At 43.0% G+C, this 20,300-nt stretch overlaps 1 protein-coding gene across 2 annotated transcripts in view; it reads left to right on the plus strand.

Annotated features, from left to right (window-relative positions):
- The window catches only part of NOTCH2 (notch receptor 2), an 87,202-nt gene that overhangs the window by 59,846 nt on the left and 7,056 nt on the right, over positions 1–20,300 (plus strand). For both annotated transcript variants that reach the window (XM_074832825.1, XM_074832826.1), the window contains 12 exons: positions 2,294–2,495; positions 5,050–5,203; positions 6,184–6,368; positions 7,206–7,338; positions 9,397–9,642; positions 11,635–11,747; positions 12,280–12,809; positions 13,580–13,927; positions 14,169–14,311; positions 15,174–15,384; positions 16,004–16,100; positions 16,562–16,730. In XM_074832825.1, the coding sequence (XP_074688926.1) occupies positions 2,294–2,495; positions 5,050–5,203; positions 6,184–6,368; positions 7,206–7,338; positions 9,397–9,642; positions 11,635–11,747; positions 12,280–12,809; positions 13,580–13,927; positions 14,169–14,311; positions 15,174–15,384; positions 16,004–16,100; positions 16,562–16,730 (2,531 nt within the window). The remainder of the gene's footprint in view (positions 1–2,293; positions 2,496–5,049; positions 5,204–6,183; positions 6,369–7,205; positions 7,339–9,396; positions 9,643–11,634; positions 11,748–12,279; positions 12,810–13,579; positions 13,928–14,168; positions 14,312–15,173; positions 15,385–16,003; positions 16,101–16,561; positions 16,731–20,300) is intronic.

A 20,300-nucleotide genomic window follows, 5' to 3' on the forward strand; every position in this document is an offset into this window, starting at 1 on the left:
ACTTGCTTACCTTGTGCAGGATACCAGCTGAAAGACAGTTCCCTGTCAAAGTTGGCCTTCTGTTTGCATGACTAGTTAAAAGCTTAGTTCTGTTATAGGAGGAATATGAGCATTTAACAAGTATTAAGACAGTAACAGATGCTAACTTATTAAAGCATAAATAATTTATAATTTTATAAGACATCATATGGGGAGGGGAAATAATTGATTGGTTATGAACGGTTACTGTGTTGAGAAATACAAAAGCTGCAAAAATGGAAGCAATGGCCAACTCTCAGAAAGGCAGGAAAATTAAATTAGCCCTGAATTGAGTTATTGACTGCAAATAATATGAAGAAGCAACTAGGAGGTACACTAAATCCACAAATTCTGTACTGGAAAGGTTTAATCATCAGAGATCTTTTAATGCTCACAAATTGGATGTGGTTTAGCAGTGTTGAGATAAAACCTGAGGTTCTAAGGGGGGTGTGTGGAACTGACTTAAAATGCTCAGCAGCTGGTCCTTATATAAATGGTTCACTTGGTAGTTTTAAAAGCTCTTTGAGAGTTAACCCTGTGTATGCATCAGCTGCCTGCATATTTGTTTTAAGCTTTTTTAGGATTGATGTCAGTAACTTCAGATTCTCACATGGAAACAATTTCTAATAAAGCTTGAAATGGTTAAAAAAAATTTTTAAAAATAGTCTGTTCTAGTCTAGTTACCAGAAACAAATAAGGCACCTAAATGCAAAGCTCTTGGTATTCTCATGCATTTTCTGCACACAAAGAAATTATCTTTCGTATCTTTTATAAAATTGCATTTGTGGGGGAGGAAGTATTTTAATATCTTTTGCTTAAGAACAGGATTGTGTCACTGATGAGGGTGTGTTTAATTTGCACAACAGTTGTTTAATCAAGTGAAATATGTTGGGTGTTTTAGCAGAAGCCTGGTTCTTCCTTGAGGTTCATCCTGTTTTTGTTGTTATCAGGCAGGACAGAAACCAGTCTTGCAGGTATGAATGAAGGATGTAGCAATTTTCAACGCTTTGCCAAGCTAAACCAGTCACACCTCCTCAACCAAAATTTACTGAGCTCTATTTAAGAGCGCCGTGATGGTTGGCCAATTTGAATTTGGTTCAAATAATTCTTCCGTGTCTTGCGTGAGAAGCTGCCTGTGAGAGAGTGCCATCTTCTTTTGGAGATAGGTACCTGATTTCAGTGAAACAGGCCAAGTGATTGACAGTTACTCTGTCTTCTCTTCCTTGTTTTGCCATGAATGTAAAGAGCAGTTTCTGGTCCCTGTAAAACAGAATTCAGGCCACAAGGCAGAGGAACATCTCTGATAAATAAGTTAATGTTGACATCTCTACTGTAATCACAGAATTTAGATACTTAAAACTTGCACTGGAAGTTCAAGGGAGTGAGTCAGTGCCTTCTCTCATAGAAGTACCCTTTGACAGTGCGCAAAACAGATAACAAGGATGAATTAATTTTGTGTACGTTATCAAGCTGATCATCTTCAGTCTTATCTGGGGTTATTTTCAGAGGAGCAGGAGTTCCCTGGCAGGCATTTCTTTAAAAGGAAAAAGGAGTCCATTTTGCATGAGGCATCCCTTCTAACTTTCCCAGTCACTTCTCCATAGGACACCTAATCTGGCAGAATTTCTTATGATCAGAAGATTGGGGGAAGGGGGATAATTCCTTTGATCTCAATTCCACTAGGGCACATATGAGTAGTTTTACAAATCAAGGACTTAAGTTTCTCATGAGAAGAGGAGGAAGGGATTTAGCAATACCAATACTTTCACATAATTTCAATTAAGAACATGCTTGTGTTTTGCATGTTATATGAATTTTTCCTTGAGAAAACATACCTGTGACTCCTTTGAAGCTTTTAAAAAAAGGCAGATTGTTTTGTTTCTCATAATTTGTAATACAACTGTAATTTGTAATAAAATCTGTATAAAATTTATCCATTTGAGTAAGCCACACGCCTACCTGGTACAATACTGTTTGAGGTCACGTTGAAGCTGGGAAGATTTCACTGAACAAGTTAGCTCCATCACTAATGACTCATTGAAACCCTACTTTACTTTCTTCACCAGCCAAGGTAAAAGACAACGAGCTGGAGGGTGAGCTGAAGTCCTCTTGAATTGCTGTTATCTGATTTATGCTTCTTTAGCAGGAACTTACCAGTGGTCAGAAGATCCTGTACTCTGGTTTTCTCTCTCATTTCAGTAATGTTTACTTGCTATTTTGGCTGTGAGCTAATTGCATTTTGTCTCAGTTTACCTTTGTTCTCACTCTCTTGCAGCTCCTGTTTCAATGGAGGTACTTGTGTGGATGGGATCAATTCCTTTACTTGCCAATGTCCGGTGGGGTTTACAGGACCCTTCTGCCTCACAGAAATTAATGAGTGTGATTCACATCCTTGCCTGAACAAAGGCTCTTGCGTGGACAGCCTAGGCACATACCGATGTATATGTCCTTTGGGTTATACTGGGAAGAACTGTCAGGTAGGTGACATTTTCTTGCCCATTTTGCACAGGGCACTGTTGTTTGAACTGTCCAATAGCAGAAGTGACTGGGTTAGATGTGAGATAGCAAACGTGGCAGAGCTCTTGTTTCTTCAGGTCTGGTCAGAGATGGTTGGCCCGTTAGCCCTGGGAAAAATAAGTCCAGCACCTCTGTCTGTCAGAGCAGGTGCCCCCGTTGAAAACTCTGGAAATTGAAAGTGTCTGTTTGCAAGGAGGGGAAAAATGCTTGGTTATTTATGAGGACAGGTGTCACTGGAACTTTCTAGATTAGTTTTCTTCATAAATGAAAACGAGCTGTTAGCTTTGAAAATGGCTGCATTTCATTTGAAGCATAGAATTGTCCTGATTGACGGCAGAATCCTGTATTTAAAAAAAACGCAAAATAACCACAAAACAAAAAGCAGAACATCAGTCTGATTAGCAGGAACTTGATTTAACTGGTTTATTTTTTTACAGGGAGATGTAGTTATTCTGGGTGGATTGTAGATTTTTTTCCATAAGAAGCCAGAAAATGTTTTGGGGCAGTAACTGACGTGATTGTCCTGTTCACAGCCTCAATAAAAAGCTCTAGCCTTACTTGCAGACTTCAGGCAATTTACAGTTTTCCACGCTTGAGCATGGGGAGCTGCAAGCCCATGCTGTAAATAACTAACTAGTACCTATTAAAAACTTCAAACTTGGCATATCACAGTGGAAACAGAATGCTGGTTTAATTTTTTAAATCAGAGTTTTTTCTTTTTATTCTATGTTTATCAAAACAGCAAGAATGATTTGAGACTATTTCTAGCTTTGGAACAGTAAACACTATATTGGCTTCCTTCATAAGCAGTCTGAGTGCTCCCTTTTAAAAAAGAAATTGTGAATTTCTTAAACTACTGGAAAACATTGCAATTTTGTAAGAATTTTGCAACTGTCTTTTGTGCCACTGTCTTTGTAAAGCAGTGGGTGTTAGAAGCAGCATTTTAGTGGCGGTGGGGGAGGTGCTTTTCCAGAAGTATGTTGCTAGACATTAAATTGTCAGGTCTGCTTCTAGGTATCGCTAATGGAGGAAGTGAATGCAAAGTAATGAAGTGATATAAAAAGCAACCGCTCTGCTACCCTAATTATGCATTCTGGGCACACCACTTAAACCTCATTGGGAGAATTAGCATTGAGAGTGATTGTAAAGTACTGTGAAGTTCAGTAGTTCCTCTTCTGTTATGTTTGCTTTGTTTTTACTTGAGAAAAGGATTGATGTTCCTGTCCCAAAATTAAATATTGTGGATTCTCATAAAGTCTGCTTTATGTTCGGATAAGCTTGATCATAATGTATTACTCATTTTATACAAGGAATCAGAACTTTCTAAATTTATAAGCACTATTTAAAGCTGTATTGGAGAGATTTATAGATTACAGCTATGCTGTGGTTCTTGTCTTAGTGGTAAACTGGCTTGACCTAATTAGCAAAGCTAAATAAGCAGTGCAAAATCAGACAATGATTCATAAGTTATAGAATTTGCATGTAAAACAGTCAGCTACTCATTACAAATGCAGAAGCAAGAGGCTCGGTGTTTTTCTTCTTCACGCTCAACTACATGTGATAAAACTTAATTCCAAGTTTCTTTTTGGTTGCCTGTGAAAGCACAGATTTTTCTACTTTAATCTTTGTGAGCAGACAGTTTGCATCTGAAAAGCAGAACTTTCTGCAATTGAAATGGCATTTTACAGCCAAAATTCAGTACTACTCGCTTTAAAAAAACCTCATCCTTCCCTCAAGTCAGCTTGAAATCAATCAAATAGCTGTAGTACTTTGAAGGCTAAGTGCTCAAAAAGGAACTGATGGTTAGTGGCTGGTTTATATTAGGTCAGACAGTTATTTTGGGTCCTTGCTCCACTTTCATATGATGATTTACTGAGTTTTAGTCTCTTGGTTTGGAAACTTTTTTGATATAAGCAGTCAAGAAAGGCAGTATACTTTGGCCCATCTTCAGTTCAGAAAACAGTTGTGGGGGTTCCACTGCATCTCAGAAGACAGGAAAACTCAGAGGCCATACTAGAGCAAATGGTGCCAAAAGCAGGTATGGTGAGCTAATGACAAAAAGGAAGAGGAAAGATCAAAATGTGGAACATATCTCTCATCCTCAAAAAGCAGCGAACATGGGGGAGTTTGAGAGAAGAAAGGGCACCCATTACTGTTGATAGCTGGAAGCCTCCTCCTAATGTGGAACTAGAAGCCTAGTCTGAGATAAAACTGAATTTTCTCAAACCCAGCCAGCTAATCTGCATAGCAAGGTGTGAGGATCAGCTTACTCTTGAAATGATGCTGCCATCTGGGGTTTACTTCTCTGTACATTTGCGCTTTCCAAGGCATATGAGCTCTTGAAATTGTTAGTGAAGCACCTGGCTTAGACTTGGGAAGTACTGTCTCTTTCTTTCCAGTGCCACATGGAACCAGTTTTGCATGGCTTCCTTTCTTTGCTCCTCGAACTTGTACTCTGAGTAGTGTTTCTTACTGCACTTGCCATATATCGTGTTGTGGGTTTTTTCTCTTCAGGCGCTTATGGATCTGTGCAGCAAGTCTCCCTGTAAGAATAAAGGCACGTGCGTCCAAAATGGAGCCCAGACTCGATGTGTCTGTCCATCTGGCTGGACTGGTGCTTACTGCGATGTGCCCAATGTCTCTTGTCAAGTGGCAGCTTCACAACGGGGTAAATAAGCATCCTCTGTGCTTTAACTGAAAACATTTCCCCATGCATCATTGATCTGCACCTACTTTCCCCATATGCCTATGAACACAGCATATTGGAAATCCCAGAGAGCTTTTCCTCTAGGTGGTCAGTCATGATCACTTCTAAGCTAGAAAACTCTGCAAGGTTGCATTTGGGAGTCGAGGCTTTCTGGATTCTCCCTGACATAAGAAGCTAGTTACTACTATAAAAATATTAGAAAAGAAGAATTAAAACATTTTATGAAGTCTCATAGTTTCGGTAATACTGTTTTACATGGACTGCCTTTTTGGAAAACAGATCAGCTATTTATGCCTAAATCCCAGGCAGGCCAGGTTTAAGACATATTGTCCTTGTACAAAAAAGGCATCTTGTAACTCATGACCTTTGTAAGTATTTTCACAGAGAATGCTGGCTGTTAAGTGAACTATTTAGCTATAGGTAATACCATGGCCCCCCAAAGTAGTAATTTCCTGCTTCAGATGGTGTACATGTAAAATATTTGGTTTTTAAGCTAATTCCTTCCTGGAAGGTGGCTTGTAGCCCAGGCTGATGGGCAGTGTCATGCAATTTTCTGTCCAGGAAATCCAAACAAGCAGCTTCAGCGTCAAAGGAGAAGGGTGACAAGCTTCCATATCTTTTGCAGACATTCTGGGTACCCTGAACCTTTGTACTGCAACAGTAGTACTTCAGATGTGTATTCACCAGCCAGTAAAATAATACAGCAATACAAAGACTTTGTGCCAGTGTTGATGCTGGTGATCCAAAGGGGACTGAGCAGTGCCTTCATTTGGAAGCCAGTTGTGGTTCTGACCCACTGTAATTTAAAGAGCAGCTCCTCAGTTTTTGAGTTTCAGCTTTTCAATTTGCTGGGTCTAGCCATATTCATTCCTGGCTGAGCTACCAACACTGGCAGCAAGTGTGTCTTATGTGATTGCTCACTTTTTTTAACTGTGTTTCAGGAGTCACAGTGGACCAGTTGTGCCAGCACTCTGGTCATTGCCTCAACGTTGGAAACACGCACCACTGTCAGTGCCAGGTGGGTTACACGGGCAGTTACTGCGAGGTGCAACTGGATGAGTGTGACTCCAGCCCCTGCCAGAATGGTGCTACCTGCCGGGATCACCTGGGTGGATACCAGTGCGAGGTAATGCATGGTGGTTTCGTAGGAAGAGGTCTAAATATTTAGAGCATTGTAATGCAAAGGAATCAAAAGAAATCAGAAACACATGCAAGCAGTAGAATAGCTTCAAAGAGGGGATAAAAACAACCTGCACCTGGAAAGAATTTTTAATTTAGCTGTGGCAGAAGCAATGATCCTGAGAGGCTTTTAGGACTGAATTAGAGGTGTGACCATAAGGAGGTGTGGTTGATGGGCATTTGAACTCCTTGCCTCTTTGGAGACAGAGTTCTTGCAAGATTTTTTTCCCGAGGTGTGGTTTATATTAAAATATATGTAGAATGCATTAAAGGAATGTTGTATTCTCCCTATTGGATGGGCAAGGTATCCCTTGCCTCTCAGGGTGGGAGATGCCTTCCACTGCTTTCTGTTTCCTACAACTGATTCAGAGAGTGGTGTAGACCATGAGATTTTGGTATATCAACCTTCCTAAGCTTTTCAGAATGGTAGAACATCTTGGAAGCGCATGCTCAGAAGGACAGTATGAGTTTCATGTAAACCTTAAATCAAAACTACTAGGCCAGTCTCAGTGCTAAAGGGTGTCAGGATTTGATCGCTGTATTTTGCAGGAATAAAGTCACTCAAATGCAAACGTGCAGTGTGCTGTTGAGTAGTCACATGGTCAAATTGTGTGCTTAAGCTGGCTGGCTGTGCAGCCCTTGAAATCACTTGCAGTTGTATAGCTACAGAGGCAGTCATACTCTGTCCCACCGAGGGCTCGATTTGTCTGTGTTAGCCTTTCTCAGATGTCTACTAATGTATCTGTTAGGAGAAGATTATTCATGCTTACTTTTATACTGGCAGTGTGTGCCTGGATACCAGGGTGTCAACTGCGAATATGAAGTGGATGAGTGCCAGTTTCAGCCCTGCCAGAATGGAGGAACATGTATAGACCTCGTCAATCATTTCAAGTGCTCCTGTCCACCAGGAACTCGGGGTATGAAGCTCAGCAATTGAGAGAATGTTACAAGAGTGAATTTTCCCTTCTGACTACTGCTGTCATGGTGCAGAGTCTAAAGGGAATGCATTATTTTCTTTGAAGAATGTTCCCAAAGTGCACTGAATCCCTTGAGATACATATTTTCTCTTTAAAAATAAATGCTGGGGTTTTTTTCTTTTTTTCTTCTTTTTTTCTTTTAAAGCAATAGGTCATGACTGTCCTTTGGGAATGTATGATCTGTCTTTGGCAATGGGGATGGACGAGATGACCGTTAAGATCTCTTCCAACCCTATCTGTTTTGATATAGTAAACCCAAAGTTTCTTTTTGGCTAAGCTGCTATGAAATATACAGAAAACTTGCTTAGTTCTTGCATAATTTCCAGTGTCCTTTACTTGTTTAAATTTTGGCCCTGCATTGTCCTCTGTCCTGGAGTCTTTTGTGGAAAAGAAGTTCAGTGCCTCTAGGCTAACTGAAATTATTTTAGCAAATTTGAGCTCTTTTATTAAAAGTTCTTTTTTTTAAAAAAAAAAGTCCACATTTACATAATGGTGGTTTTCAGTAAGCATGATTCCACAGTCTGTTTAATGTCACGTTTCTTGAAACCTAACCTGCCATTTCCTTGTTATATCTGACCTGATGGCCCTGACTTCTACCTTTGAAAATATTCAGGACTGCACATTTTAACCCATAAGTGAATGCTTTCTCACTTGACTTTTTTTCTTGAGTTTATTTCTCAAGTCAGTTAAAGATTTTACATTCCTCTGAACTTTTTTAAGTGTGTCATTTCAATGTAGGCAGAATCTCCAGATGTGTGTCAGGTAGAACTAAATTATTGGTTGATAAAGTAAATTTAAGTAAAATTATAAAATAATCTAATATATTTGCCTCCTGCCCATGCATATTACCAGTTCTTTCACTTTAGTGTGGCTGTCAGTATATCTCCCCAGTCTGGATAAGTGTTTATCTCATTGTAAATCATTGCATTAGCAATTTTTCATGTATTGTTCTTAATTTGGTTCTCCAATTTAAAAAAAAAAAAGTTGCTTCTTATGTCTCTACATCAAAGTTTCTGCATTGCCATAATTACTCTGTTGTACTAAAGCACCCACCCTCCTTTGAGAGGTTCTAAATGTGCTGCTTTTAATTCTTCAGTCTTTATTTGTTGAGATGAATTACTTCTTGGATGTGATGAATTTTTTTTTTTTTGTAAATGAAAGGAATTGGAGAAGATTGATAAAATTAGTTATGATACTAAGACTTAGCTTTTGTCCCTGGCCCAGTTTGAAATGAATACTTTACTGATGCCAGTATAAGTATCCTCCCTGTTTAGGTGAATGACTTTACTTGCTCTGGATGGATAAACTGTATTAACAGACAAAACTAGTTGCTCAACTTACCCTCTCTGTCCCCTTTTGTCCATTATACTGTGTGGTTAGTACCAGACATTGTCTCTTGAAAGGGAACCCCATAGGGACAGGGAAGAACTGCCATCCTAGCTGGTGTTGAGAGTTTACTGTAGGTCCCCAGAAGTCAGACTGCAAGAATGACTTTCTGGCCAGGAACCCATGTTTTATCACAGTTGCTTTTCTGTTGGTTTGTTGTTGCTTGTTTTAATGATGTCGCTACAAATGCTCTTCACCGAGTTCCAGGGTTTACCACCAAGTTAAATGAATGATGGGAAGCTCGCAGCCTTGCAAGGGCAGCACAGGGCTCTCTGGCTATGTTCAGGCGCAGGGCTAAATTGAGTGCATCTTTTTTGGTTTTGTTTTGTTTTTGTGTTTTTAATTATGCCCTCAAATTAAGTCAAGCATGAAAGCTGCTAAATACCAGTATGGCCTACCATTGAGAGCAGCCTGTATCTAAAACACATGCTCTCTAGGTCTGATCTGAGGCTGGCTGGCTGGCTGCATGGGGTATGGATTGAATTAAGTGGGGATCTTTACCTGTTTATATCTGCGACTGCATGTGGCGTGGTCTTAAAACTTGATGAGCAGTATAGGAAATGAGGCCATGACACCGTATCCTTAAATTGTTACTTTTTACTGTCTTGACAGGCCGTTTCTGTGAAGAGAATGTGGATGATTGTGTTTCAGACTCAGGAGTACCCCGCTGCTTTAATGGAGGGCAGTGCATTGACCAGATTGGGGGCTACAGCTGTATTTGTCTCCCAGGCTTTGCAGGCGAGCGATGCGAGGGAGATATCAACGAATGCCTCTCTAATCCTTGTAACCCTCGTGGAAGTCTGGACTGTGTTCAGCTGATAAATGATTATACGTGCATCTGTCGTAGTGCTTTTACTGGTGAGTAGTTGTAAACATGCTTCCAATTTCAGAGTAGTATCTTGAAAAATGGTCATTCTTTTCCTTTCTGGCAGTCATGCTATCTAGTTACTTCCCTTTACAACATCTGATTGTTTCCCTACACCATGTCTCAGTTTTTAAACCAATCTTTCTTTTAAACCTTCTAAGAAATTTGGCTTCCAGAGCTGTCTCAGACAAAGGAATCTCCTGAGACACTTGGCTGCCAGAATTTTTTTTCTGTGGGACTTTTTTCTCCTTCAGAATTTCACATTTCTGATATTGGGAGTGTAACTGTTCACATGTCAGTTTCTCCGCGGCTTTTCCTTTTGCAAAGCAGCATACGAATTTTCTCTATAAATCAGTGTCATGGTATCCATAATTAGCTTTTGGCCTCCTTTTCTACTCCTCGCTCCCTTTCTTCCTTACGTTGGTGATGTGGTCAGGATGGAATACTATGCATAGACAGACTGTACATTCCTAGCTTAGTGATGTGATCCTTCCACAATCCAACTTTGAATCACAACTTTGCAAGAATTTCACACTGCGCAAACTTATGTCTCACTCTCTCTAGATCCCTCCTTTGTTAGTATTGCTGCTATTCTGCTTTCTGCCTCCCACTGGGCATAAGTTTGGGCTAATAGTCTCCAGATGTGTCTTAACTTTCAGCTTTCCAGTTTCCATGTCAGTTTAACTTCTTATGTATTCAGATTGCCTCGGTTAAAACCTTTCACTTTCCCTGCTTACCAGTGACCTTCTCTACATGCTTTACTAGTAGTGTTTACTCTATTTTTTTCCTTAAAAATTAAAGATGCTGTGATTTTCCTCTAAATTTGTGATTGTCAGATGCAAAGAAATCACAAAAACATGCATCTGAAGAATCCATGTGGTAGTTTTTGAATGCATTACCTAGACTGACAAAAGAAGTGCCTAAAAGAGTGACATAGGAGGGAAGTGGAGCCAGGCTAACTAGTGGGACACCAGTGCAAGTCATCAGATAGGTTTATATTTAAGCCTCTCTGTTAAGCTTGCTTTTATTAATTACGCCTCATGTTGCTTCTGGCTCTCATGGAAGGGTTGTTGGAACTTGCAGCGTGGGGAGCGCAGACCTGCTGCACCCTAGGAGGAGCAGGGAGAGCTGCTGTGTCTCAGACATGAAATCTGTCTGGAAATGCTAGGCACAGAGGGGGAGCATGCTTCTTCCTCTAGCTGTTCGTCTTCTGTGCATTCCACATTGACCCTTCTGCCTGGGAGGGAATGGGGTGGCTTTGCTGTGGTTTGTGACTGATAGGATGCCAGGACTCCCTGGGCCATCCTGCCCTGTCTGCTCCTGTCTGCAAGCAGTCAGTCTTGGCTGCACATGTGTGGAGACTTCTATTAACATTTTCCTAGGGGGTCCAAGTCATGCTTAGGTCATCCTCATCTTTTAAAGTCTGGTGTCAGAGTTTGTCTCTGGGAGCCGCTGCAAATGCTAGTCAGTGCAGTAAGACCTCTCTGTCTAGCTGATCAGTCTGAGGACAGTCTCCTTGCTTGTCCTGTTCACTCGTGTTGCATCTGGTCCTGAGGGTGGTTCATTCATGGTTAGAGTGTGATTTGCCCTTGGAGTCATTGAGCACCTGCCAAAAAGTGAAGAAGTCTTAGGAACCCCCTTAGGTGCTGACCTTCAGCCTCTGTGCCTGGATGACTTGAGGGTAACAGCAGCAAATTCTGTCATTGTGCTGGGTAACACATATTCCTGAGGAAGCAGACAAGGTGGTCTCTCTCCAAATATCCCTTGTGGATTCTAGGATTGTGCCTTCCTCTGCCGCTACTTAGGCAGCTACTTACAGAGCATGTGTTATCTGAAGAGTTGTGCCCTGCCTGCTCTGAGGGTGGGTCTCACTGGAGTGTTTGGCTCGTTGGCTATTCGTTGGAGCGTTTTGCTTTGTAATGGCTTTTCAGTGTGCACGCTCACACACATTTCTCTGCTCTTCTCCCTGTGTGTCTATGCTTCAGGTCGTCACTGTGAGAGCGTAATAGATGTGTGTCCCCGGAAGCCTTGTCAGAACGGAGGTACCTGTGCTGTTGCCAGCAATATGCCAGATGGGTTCATCTGCCAGTGTCCTCCGGTAAGCACCGTACCCTGAAACTGGATCACCTCCCTCAGCTGTAGAGTTCCCTGGCTACAGTCTCATTAGTTTCACTGGCCCACTGTAGGTGAAGGTTATCTCTTCTGTACTGCTTGCAAAGTGGTGTCCTCGGACACTCTGTACCCACATCCTTGAGCTTCTGGGTGCCCTAGGAGAGTGTTGCTGCCTGTTGTTACCCTAAACAATTCTGCTGTTGAGGCAGGATGGTAGGCTTTTCAGTCTTAAACCTACCATTAAATTTCAACAATTTTTTTGCTGTCCTGAGTTCTCTGTGCTTACTGCAAGATTCCCCTTGTTCATGGCTCTTCTAAGTCCATTTCAAAATGTTACGGAGCCTTATAAGCTCCTAGTTTATCCTTGAGAGTAGATCCAGAAAATCATGGCTCCTGCAGTGAGGCTAGAGGAATTATGGGGGAGAAAGGGTTTGCACGTGACACCTTATCGCCAGCCCTCAGAGCACTGAAGAATAAGTTTGTGAGCCTGGCTGTTTTGCTTTTTTTTTCCCCTGTAGGGTTATTCTGGAGCAAAATGTGAGTTCAGCAGCCACAGTACTTGTGGACAAGTGAAATGCAAGAAGGGGGAGCAGTGCATCCAGACATCTTCTGGTCCACGGTGCTATTGCCCCAAGCTGTCTGTGGGAGAGGAATGCCAGACAAACACGGGTTGTGCCAGTGCCCCCTGCCAGAATGGTGGAAGCTGCCACCCTCATTCTCAGCCTCCTTACTATTATTGTCAGTGCCCTGTTCACACCCAAGGCAGCCAGTGTGAACAGCCCGTAACTTTCAGCCCAGAGCCCCGAGGATGTTTGGATTCCCAGTGTGCAGAAAAAGCAAGAGATGGTTATTGTGATGAAGACTGTAACACTCATGCCTGCCAGTGGGATGGAGGCGACTGCTCCCTGAGAATGGAAGATCCTTGGGCCAACTGCTCCTCTTCATTGCGCTGCTGGATGCTTTTCAATGGACAGTGTGACGAGTTCTGCAACACACCCGAGTGCCTGTTTGACAACTTTGAATGTCAGCAAAATAGCAAAACATGCAAGTAAGGCTTGATCCCGAGAACGGTTTCTCTGTGTCGCTAGTGTATCTCCTGCTAGCACTTTCAGTAGTTGGTATGCTTCATGCCTGCTGCTCCCATCTCTTCTGTTGTTTCTGTTGCTGGTCCTTGCTCTTGCTGAAAGTCTGTCACCACGGAGTTTTTGCTGCTTTGTGTACTTTTTGTCTATTTTTGGAAAGAAGTTCTGAAACTTGTATGCTATGAACTAAGTTGATAGCCTGAGCAATGGCAATGTGGTAAGTTAGCTCGATGGATCTGCCCTGCTTTCTGTGGAAATGTAAATAGGAAGCATTTCACCTTGTATGAGATTTTAATAGTACTGCCTCCTATACTGAATTTCACTCCATACCAGCAATACCTTTATTTTTATCCCAGCTGTATTTGCTATCTCTGAATGTGTTTTCCAGCTTGTTTGTCATGGCACTTCTTTCTCTTCAGTTAGTTGTGATAAATGCTACAGCTTTGCTGTGATGATTCTCCCTTGGTGAGGCAGGAGGTGTTACAGCTTTATCTTAGTAAACAGAATAAGCAGTTTTCATCCACTGGTACCAGAATTGAGCCACGTGTTCTTGGGCTGTTCCATGCTTCCTACTTCCACCCTGCCAGATTGCAAGCTTCTCCTTATAACCTGAATATGAGTGTAATTTTACCTCAAATGATTATGAAGAGTGTAAAGCCTTGGCCCCTAGACTGCAGGTATACTGTACAGAATATGTATGTCCTATATGCTGCCTGTAACCCTTTCGCTGTTCTAGGTATGACAAGTATTGTGCAGATCACTACGCCGATGGCCGCTGTGACCAGGGCTGTAATAGTGAGGAGTGTGGCTGGGACGGTCTGGACTGTGCTGGTGACAAAGCTGAGAAGCTGGCAGAAGGGACCCTAATCATTGTGGTCTTGATGCCCCCTGACGAGCTGCTGGGTGACGTTCGCAGCTTCTTGCGCACTTTGGGAACTCTCCTGCACACCAATCTGAGAATCAAGCTGGACTCCCAGGGAAACCCCATGGTGTTCCCGTACTACGGGGAGAAATCAGCAGCACGGAGTCGGCGATCACTTGTGGTCATTCGCAAGCACAGAGAACTAGAGCAAGAGGTCATTGGGTGAGTGGATGCCTTTGTTCCTCTGGCCCTGTTATGCTGGTAACTTTTGCTTGTAGGTGTCTGGGGCATTCTGGACCTTCTAGGACTGTAGTCTTCTTTTTATGGGGAAATGTAAAGCTATTGCAGCTGCCAAATTCAGTGCTGGGGTGGAAGGATTAAGTTAAAAGTCTGCAGTTTAACCTAGTGCTTTGGCAAAAGTTTCTGTCGCTGACTTCTGTGCCCTCTTACTGTGTCTCTGCAGCACCAGGGTGTTCCTGGAGATTGACAACCGTCAGTGTGCAGAGGATTCAGAGCAATGCTTTCAGAACACAGAAGCTGCTGCGGCTCTCTTAGCTGCTCAGGCCATCAAGGGCATGTTGCCCTATCCTTTTGTGTCTGTCCAAAGTAAGTAATGGCAGAGGGAAAATGGCTTGTGGAGGAAGGCAGTCAGCAAACGGGCTTGCAAAATTCGTGCTCAGATCATTGATCATCATTTTATTATTATGTCCCACTGTTCAGTATGGTTTCTGGGAGCTAACTTATTCATCCCCAGTTATAGAAGTATGTATGTGGAATATACTGATTCTTCTCTGAGGGGACATCTGGTTAGCAAGGCAGGGCATTTAAGTTCAGAGCCTAGTCATTTTAATATCCGTGGAAACAGTAATATCTCATGTGCTGTAGCAGTGCCCCACACACTGCAGTGATCTCATCTGCACTAAAAACCATTCGTGTGCTCTAAGCCATGAATTCAATGAAAAAGTGCCATTAGAGAGAAAAGGTGGGGGGCATTCCTCAGTCTACCTGATGATTTTGCCTCTGGCCATATGTAATCCCTTTGATTTCTGCTCCACTCTCCCTCAGTCTGAGGCTCACCTGCAACCTCGTACTAGATTGGTAACGTCAGTACTCCTAGTTGGGTCATGCTCGTATCTTTATGTAGATCAGCTCTCTCTACACTGATTCAGGGTGGCTGTCTTCAGCCAGCAGGACTCTTGAGGAAGGAGCAAGACCTTCAGTTCAGCAGTCATATACTCTAAAAAATATTTTGAGAAACAAGATCAAGGGAAGCCAGAAAGGCAGGATGTATTCTTACAACAGTTGCAGTGGAGCTTAAACTTCCTCAAGCCTTTGTTCTAAATGCACCACAGTGTAGAGACAATACACTATGTGTGGGAAAGACTCTGAGTGAGGAAAGAAAGTATGTAGATTGAAGATCATTGTCTCCACTTTATTAATCTCATTGTATGTTAACTGGAATTTTTAGGTGAACCCTTGTTACCACCGAAGACACAGTTGCTTTACCTACTTGCTGTGGCAGCTTTGATCATCCTCTTAATCCTTCTCTTGGGTGTGATGATGGCAAAGCGTAAGCGCAAACATGGTTCGCTGTGGCTCCCAGAGGGCTTTATTCTGCGCAGGGATCCTAGTAATCATAAGCGCAGAGAGCCAGTTGGGGAAGATGCTGTTGGACTCAAGTAAGTTTGCATTTAGGCCACTGGCAGTGTGTTTATTAGTGTGTCAGAGGATTTTGAGTGTGGTGTATAAATCTTTCATTAAATGCACTTAACTCCGTAGAGAAAGCTGCCTTTTAGCTAGAACTTCTTAGGTGATTTCTCTAAATTTTAATACATCTGTTTTGGACAGAAGAACTTTAGTTAACTGAATCTATAAAATGCCTGTAAGGAATCTGATCTCCTGGTTATGATTGGTTTTCTTACACTCTGTTTAGTTCAGTGGTTGGGTACTGTTTGCATAATTTCCTCCTGGAATGAGACATTTTTAGGTTGATAGGTGACAATGAACTTTTATTACATCTAGCTCAATACATTAAAGGCATGACTCAGAAATAATGGAAAGTTTCAAAAGAAGAACCCCATTTTTGCATTTTTGGCTTTCCACTGAATTAACTAAGTTCACAGTTGTAAATACATTTAATGCCACTGTTGGCTGCCTGAGATTTCTCATTTCTTGGTGCCTCAGTTTGCAAGCTACCAGACTTGCATGCATCCCATCCTTGGTCTCTCCAGGCTAGTATAAGTAGCAGTAGTAGCCCCTGCTTAGCCTGCAAAGTGATGTGTTCTCCTTGTTTGTTAGAAATTTGTCCGTCCAGATACCAGAGGGTAACCTGGCAGATTCTGGACCAACTGAACACTGGGCAGGTGATGGTGGACCCCAGCCAAAGAGAGCAAAGGTAAGGAGCTCCAAGACTTGAATATTGCATGCTTACCACAAAACTGCTAGTGAGGAAAACAGCTGCATTAACTTCCAGTGTACGCCCCTTGCTCAAAACCCCCCTTTGCTTAGGGGTTTGTAATGTATAACTAATGATATCTGAGGAGCAAATCCTCAAGGTAACACTCCCACTGCAGGCCAGCAGAGAAACCAGGTAATTTCTGTCCAGTGTCCCCTCCCTACCGGCCCTGCTGCATCAAAAGGGAAGAGAAGGTTAACAGTAGTGTAATGTCTTGCGGTTCAGGCCTGGTAAGATATGGTGGGAGTGTGAAATGCCAAACAGAGGTGACTGGAGACTGTCATTAGCTTAAAACAAACAAACAAACAATACCCCAACAAAACTAAAAATACCCAAGAACTTTCAGTGTCTTTGGCCACTTGATGAGCATTTTGAAGCAACTGCTTATTTCCTGTGCTCAGGCTGAGGATCAAGCCTTGCTCCCGGAAGGTGATGAGCAGATCGATCAGCGCCAGTGGACCCAGCAGCACTTGGAGGCAGCAGACGTCTGTGGGAGCACGTCACTAGCCCTTACACCACCTCAAGCAGATCAAGAAGTGGACGTTCTAGATGTCAATGTCAGAGGGCCAGGTCAGTACTCTGAGTGTCCATGTGTTCTGCCAGCCAGTCATCAACCTCCCCCATCTCCCATGGCTGGGACCGCTAACATTTAAAAATTATATGGAGTATACAGGAACACCAGCAGAACTTTTATGGTACTTGAGGAAAGCTCATGTGCACTCCAGAACAGAAAGCTGGAGAGAGTGGATCATGGTCTACAGCACATGTTATATCGTGTGACCAGGAGAAAAAGAGTTCACTTTGCAAGCACCTGTAGGAAGTACAGCTAAAGGATCTCCTTTATAACAATGCCTGCCTAAAAGATATTGTCAGAATGCTATTGCAGCTGAAATTCAGAGTGCACTGTTGTGCTGGAAATAACCCCCAGCTTCTCCAGCTGCATCACTGCAGAGGTTTGTGGCAGACTTCACCAAGGACCAACTTATCAGGGTTTATCCCTGAGGTGTGTGTTACCTGGGGTGGAAGCAAGGTTGGCCTTTTCCTGAATAAGGTAACTTCTGGCAGACAGTGTTCCCTGATCAGCAGTGTGTGAGACATCTGTGCTGGAACAGAGCGACAATGCAGCAAGCTTGTTAATGATTTTTTTTCTTTATTCACTAATTTATGTCCTCAACTTATGAATTCAACAAGTTGATCACCATAACACAACTTTGAAGGAAACTTCTTTAACGCACACACACATGCACACAGGCTTGCTCTCTTTCAGTCTCAGATGACTAGAAGCAGTAAGAATGCTCTGCTGCATTTTCTAAGTGTAGCACTAAGGCTGTAACCTGGTAAGGGACTGAGTGGGTCATCTGGTAATAACAGATTCCTGTGTTCTGAGAGGAGACAGTTGACCAAGAACTTTATCTTGGTCGGAAGATCTGCAAGCATGGCTCTTGTTCATATGCGAAGAGGTAATTCTGGTGATATTGCTGCAATTGCTTTTTATTGGATTTTGTGGGAATATTTCCATGCAATTTAATGATGACTGCAGCCATTCTCTCAGTTCCCTTCTATTGTCTTTTCTGCTCATTGACCCGTTAGCTCTCCTAAATGCAAAGCACAGGAAAGGAGGGATTTCTGTGTGACGAGTGTGAGAACATAAACCATCAGTTTCTGCCAAATTTAAGCTTTTCTTTATTTCCCCTATTGAAGCTTCCAGTTGTGTGGCAGGGTAAAAGCTTTCCAAGTGCAGGCAATAATGTTCTTAAGACTTCAGACTGCTTATTTTCACGTTCACATGTCCAACAATAGCAGTGGAATAATACTGACCTGTGAGTTGCTTTCCTGCCATTCAGATGCGACTGCGAAGCTTGCAGCAAGCTGCTGTAAGCTATCCCCCTTTGTGGCATCAGAAGCAAGGAGCTGAGTTACTGTCAGGGGAAGAAATAGTTTAAAAAGTCTGCAAAGTGTTGGAGTAATGAGTTAGGAAGGAGGGGTAGGATTCCTCACAGCTAATGTAGCTATCCGTCTGCCCTGGCCATCTTCCTCTTCCTCTGCAGGCAGAGGAAAGAAACAGGCACTTCTGAGAGGCACTTCATCTCTGTCTCAAGCCGAAGTCTCCTGAAGACTAGATGGCTCATGCTGCAGTAATGCTTCACTGCCCCTAATTACAAAGGGTGTTGAGGCTGACTGCCTTGGGTGCAGGTGTCTGGACTGGAGCCACCTGTAGCTGGATGAGTTACATCCTGGCCACAGCTCCAGGTGGCAGGTAGAACAGTAAAGATCTTTTCTAGAGAGAGGAGAGGCAAGTTGAAATGCTTTGGAGTACCAAGGGTCTGTTCCCTCTCTTAATCCAACACCTTCTGTGGTCTCTTGAGTTTAGGGGGATCCAAGAGGTCCAGTCTCCTGCAGAAGTATTGCCTAGAGACTTTGCCAGTGGGTTCTTTACATCCCAGCTTTCAGTATCCTGTGCCTGTATGAGTCCTTCAGTTGTACTGATCTGGTGAACTTCTGGCTTTACCGTCTCACTCCAAGTTTTACATTTACTCAGGGGCTGTCTTCTTGAAAGACAGCAAACAGAAGATTTTTTATAAAATGCTGCTGTCACCTCTATCTCCCCGTGCTGTTCTTTCTTTGTGTCCCCCAGAATGGTGAGGACATTCTTTTCACGGCAGTTATTGTGAGTGTGTAACCAGTGTAAAGCAATTATAGGCATAACTGGTAACACCACCTATAATTAAAACTGATGAACTGTCCCTATTATATGCCCCTCTTTTTCAGTTACTAAAACTTCAGTGGTTCAGGCTGGAATTTTCCATGCTGTGTGTCTGCCTCCAGCTGGATCCTTTTGGGTTCTTTTCCAGCTATTTCAGAGAACAAGCTGGAAGGAGGAAAAAAGACATTGTGTCCATGGCTTTTTTTCTAGTAGTCTATCAAGCACTTAATTGTCATGGTCTAGCTGGATGTGCTTTTTGCTAGCCTCATAAAACTACCCACGTGTAGCCAACTTACAAAGCTCTGAAAAGAGCTACACATACCTGAGAGACTTTCTGGAGAGTGGCAGATAATTTTTCAAGGATTTAATGCATATTGTAGCTGTGTCCTTATAGAGCAGCTGGGCGTGATCTGTCCAGGACAACTGCAGTGATTGAGCAAGCAAGACCTTTCCTGCGGGTGGTTTTCCCAGGGCTGTGGTGCTGGAGAAAAGGAAAGCTCCTTTCTGTGCTCCGTCTCTCTGCTCTTTGTGTCAGGGCAGTACGGAGGAGACCACAGCCTGACTTGAATACTGAGAAGTGTTCATCTGGGACAAGGAAGCAGAGCCAGCAGTGGGAGGGAGAAGCACAAAAGGAGGTATAGCCTTGGACAACAGGCAAGAGGGTCTATAGACAGGACTGGATCTTGGAACTGAACCCAGGCCCATACGTCAACGCTTTGCTGCCGTCCAACAAATCCTGAGAAAGGCGCTCGGCGAAAGCCTGTCCCCGCTCTGACTGTGAGCCACTAGGAGGAGCGTGCACGCTGCCGCTGCCAGGCCCTCGCCTCTGCCGCTCCACACTCTTCCCTGCCGTAGAACGATAGATTTCTAGAAAGTTTTGGAACTGCCCTAAAACAGAGAGTCAGGAAAGCTAGGTGATCAGGAGCTGGGACATGGGCGCAGGGCATTGGAGCTCTCTATATTACTTTCAACAGGAGATCATCGCCTTGTTCACCTGCACAGAATCCTAGTTCTGCCATAGGGCTTTCTGCAGGGCTCACGCACTTCATTCGGTGCAGATAGTGCATTGTAGATTGAGAGTTCTGCAGGCAGGGAAGCTGTTGTCCATTGGGTCCAGAAAGGTCCCCTGCGTGTTCATGGAACAGCAGTTGCTGAAATTGAGCCACACTGGAGAAACAAAATTTGTGTTCACCTTTGCAGAGCTCCAATGGGGCACTTAGCGCAGAGTGGTTCACTCCTGCTGCCATTTTAGTCCCTCTTACTTTCTAGGTGCCTGTGATGTGTGTGGAGTAAAGCAGTAAGGAAGCATTAGTGTCTGCAGTTGAAGGCTTTGGTTTTAGGTAGTGAATATCTTGTAACATTCAGAGTCTGCTGAAACTGAAGCACTTGGCATTTGACAGGTTGCTGAAAATATGTGGAGATGTTTTAAATCTTAA

Source organism: Strix aluco, chromosome 8, assembly GCF_031877795.1.
Source record: "Strix aluco isolate bStrAlu1 chromosome 8, bStrAlu1.hap1, whole genome shotgun sequence".
NCBI lineage: Eukaryota > Metazoa > Chordata > Aves > Strigiformes > Strigidae > Strix > Strix aluco.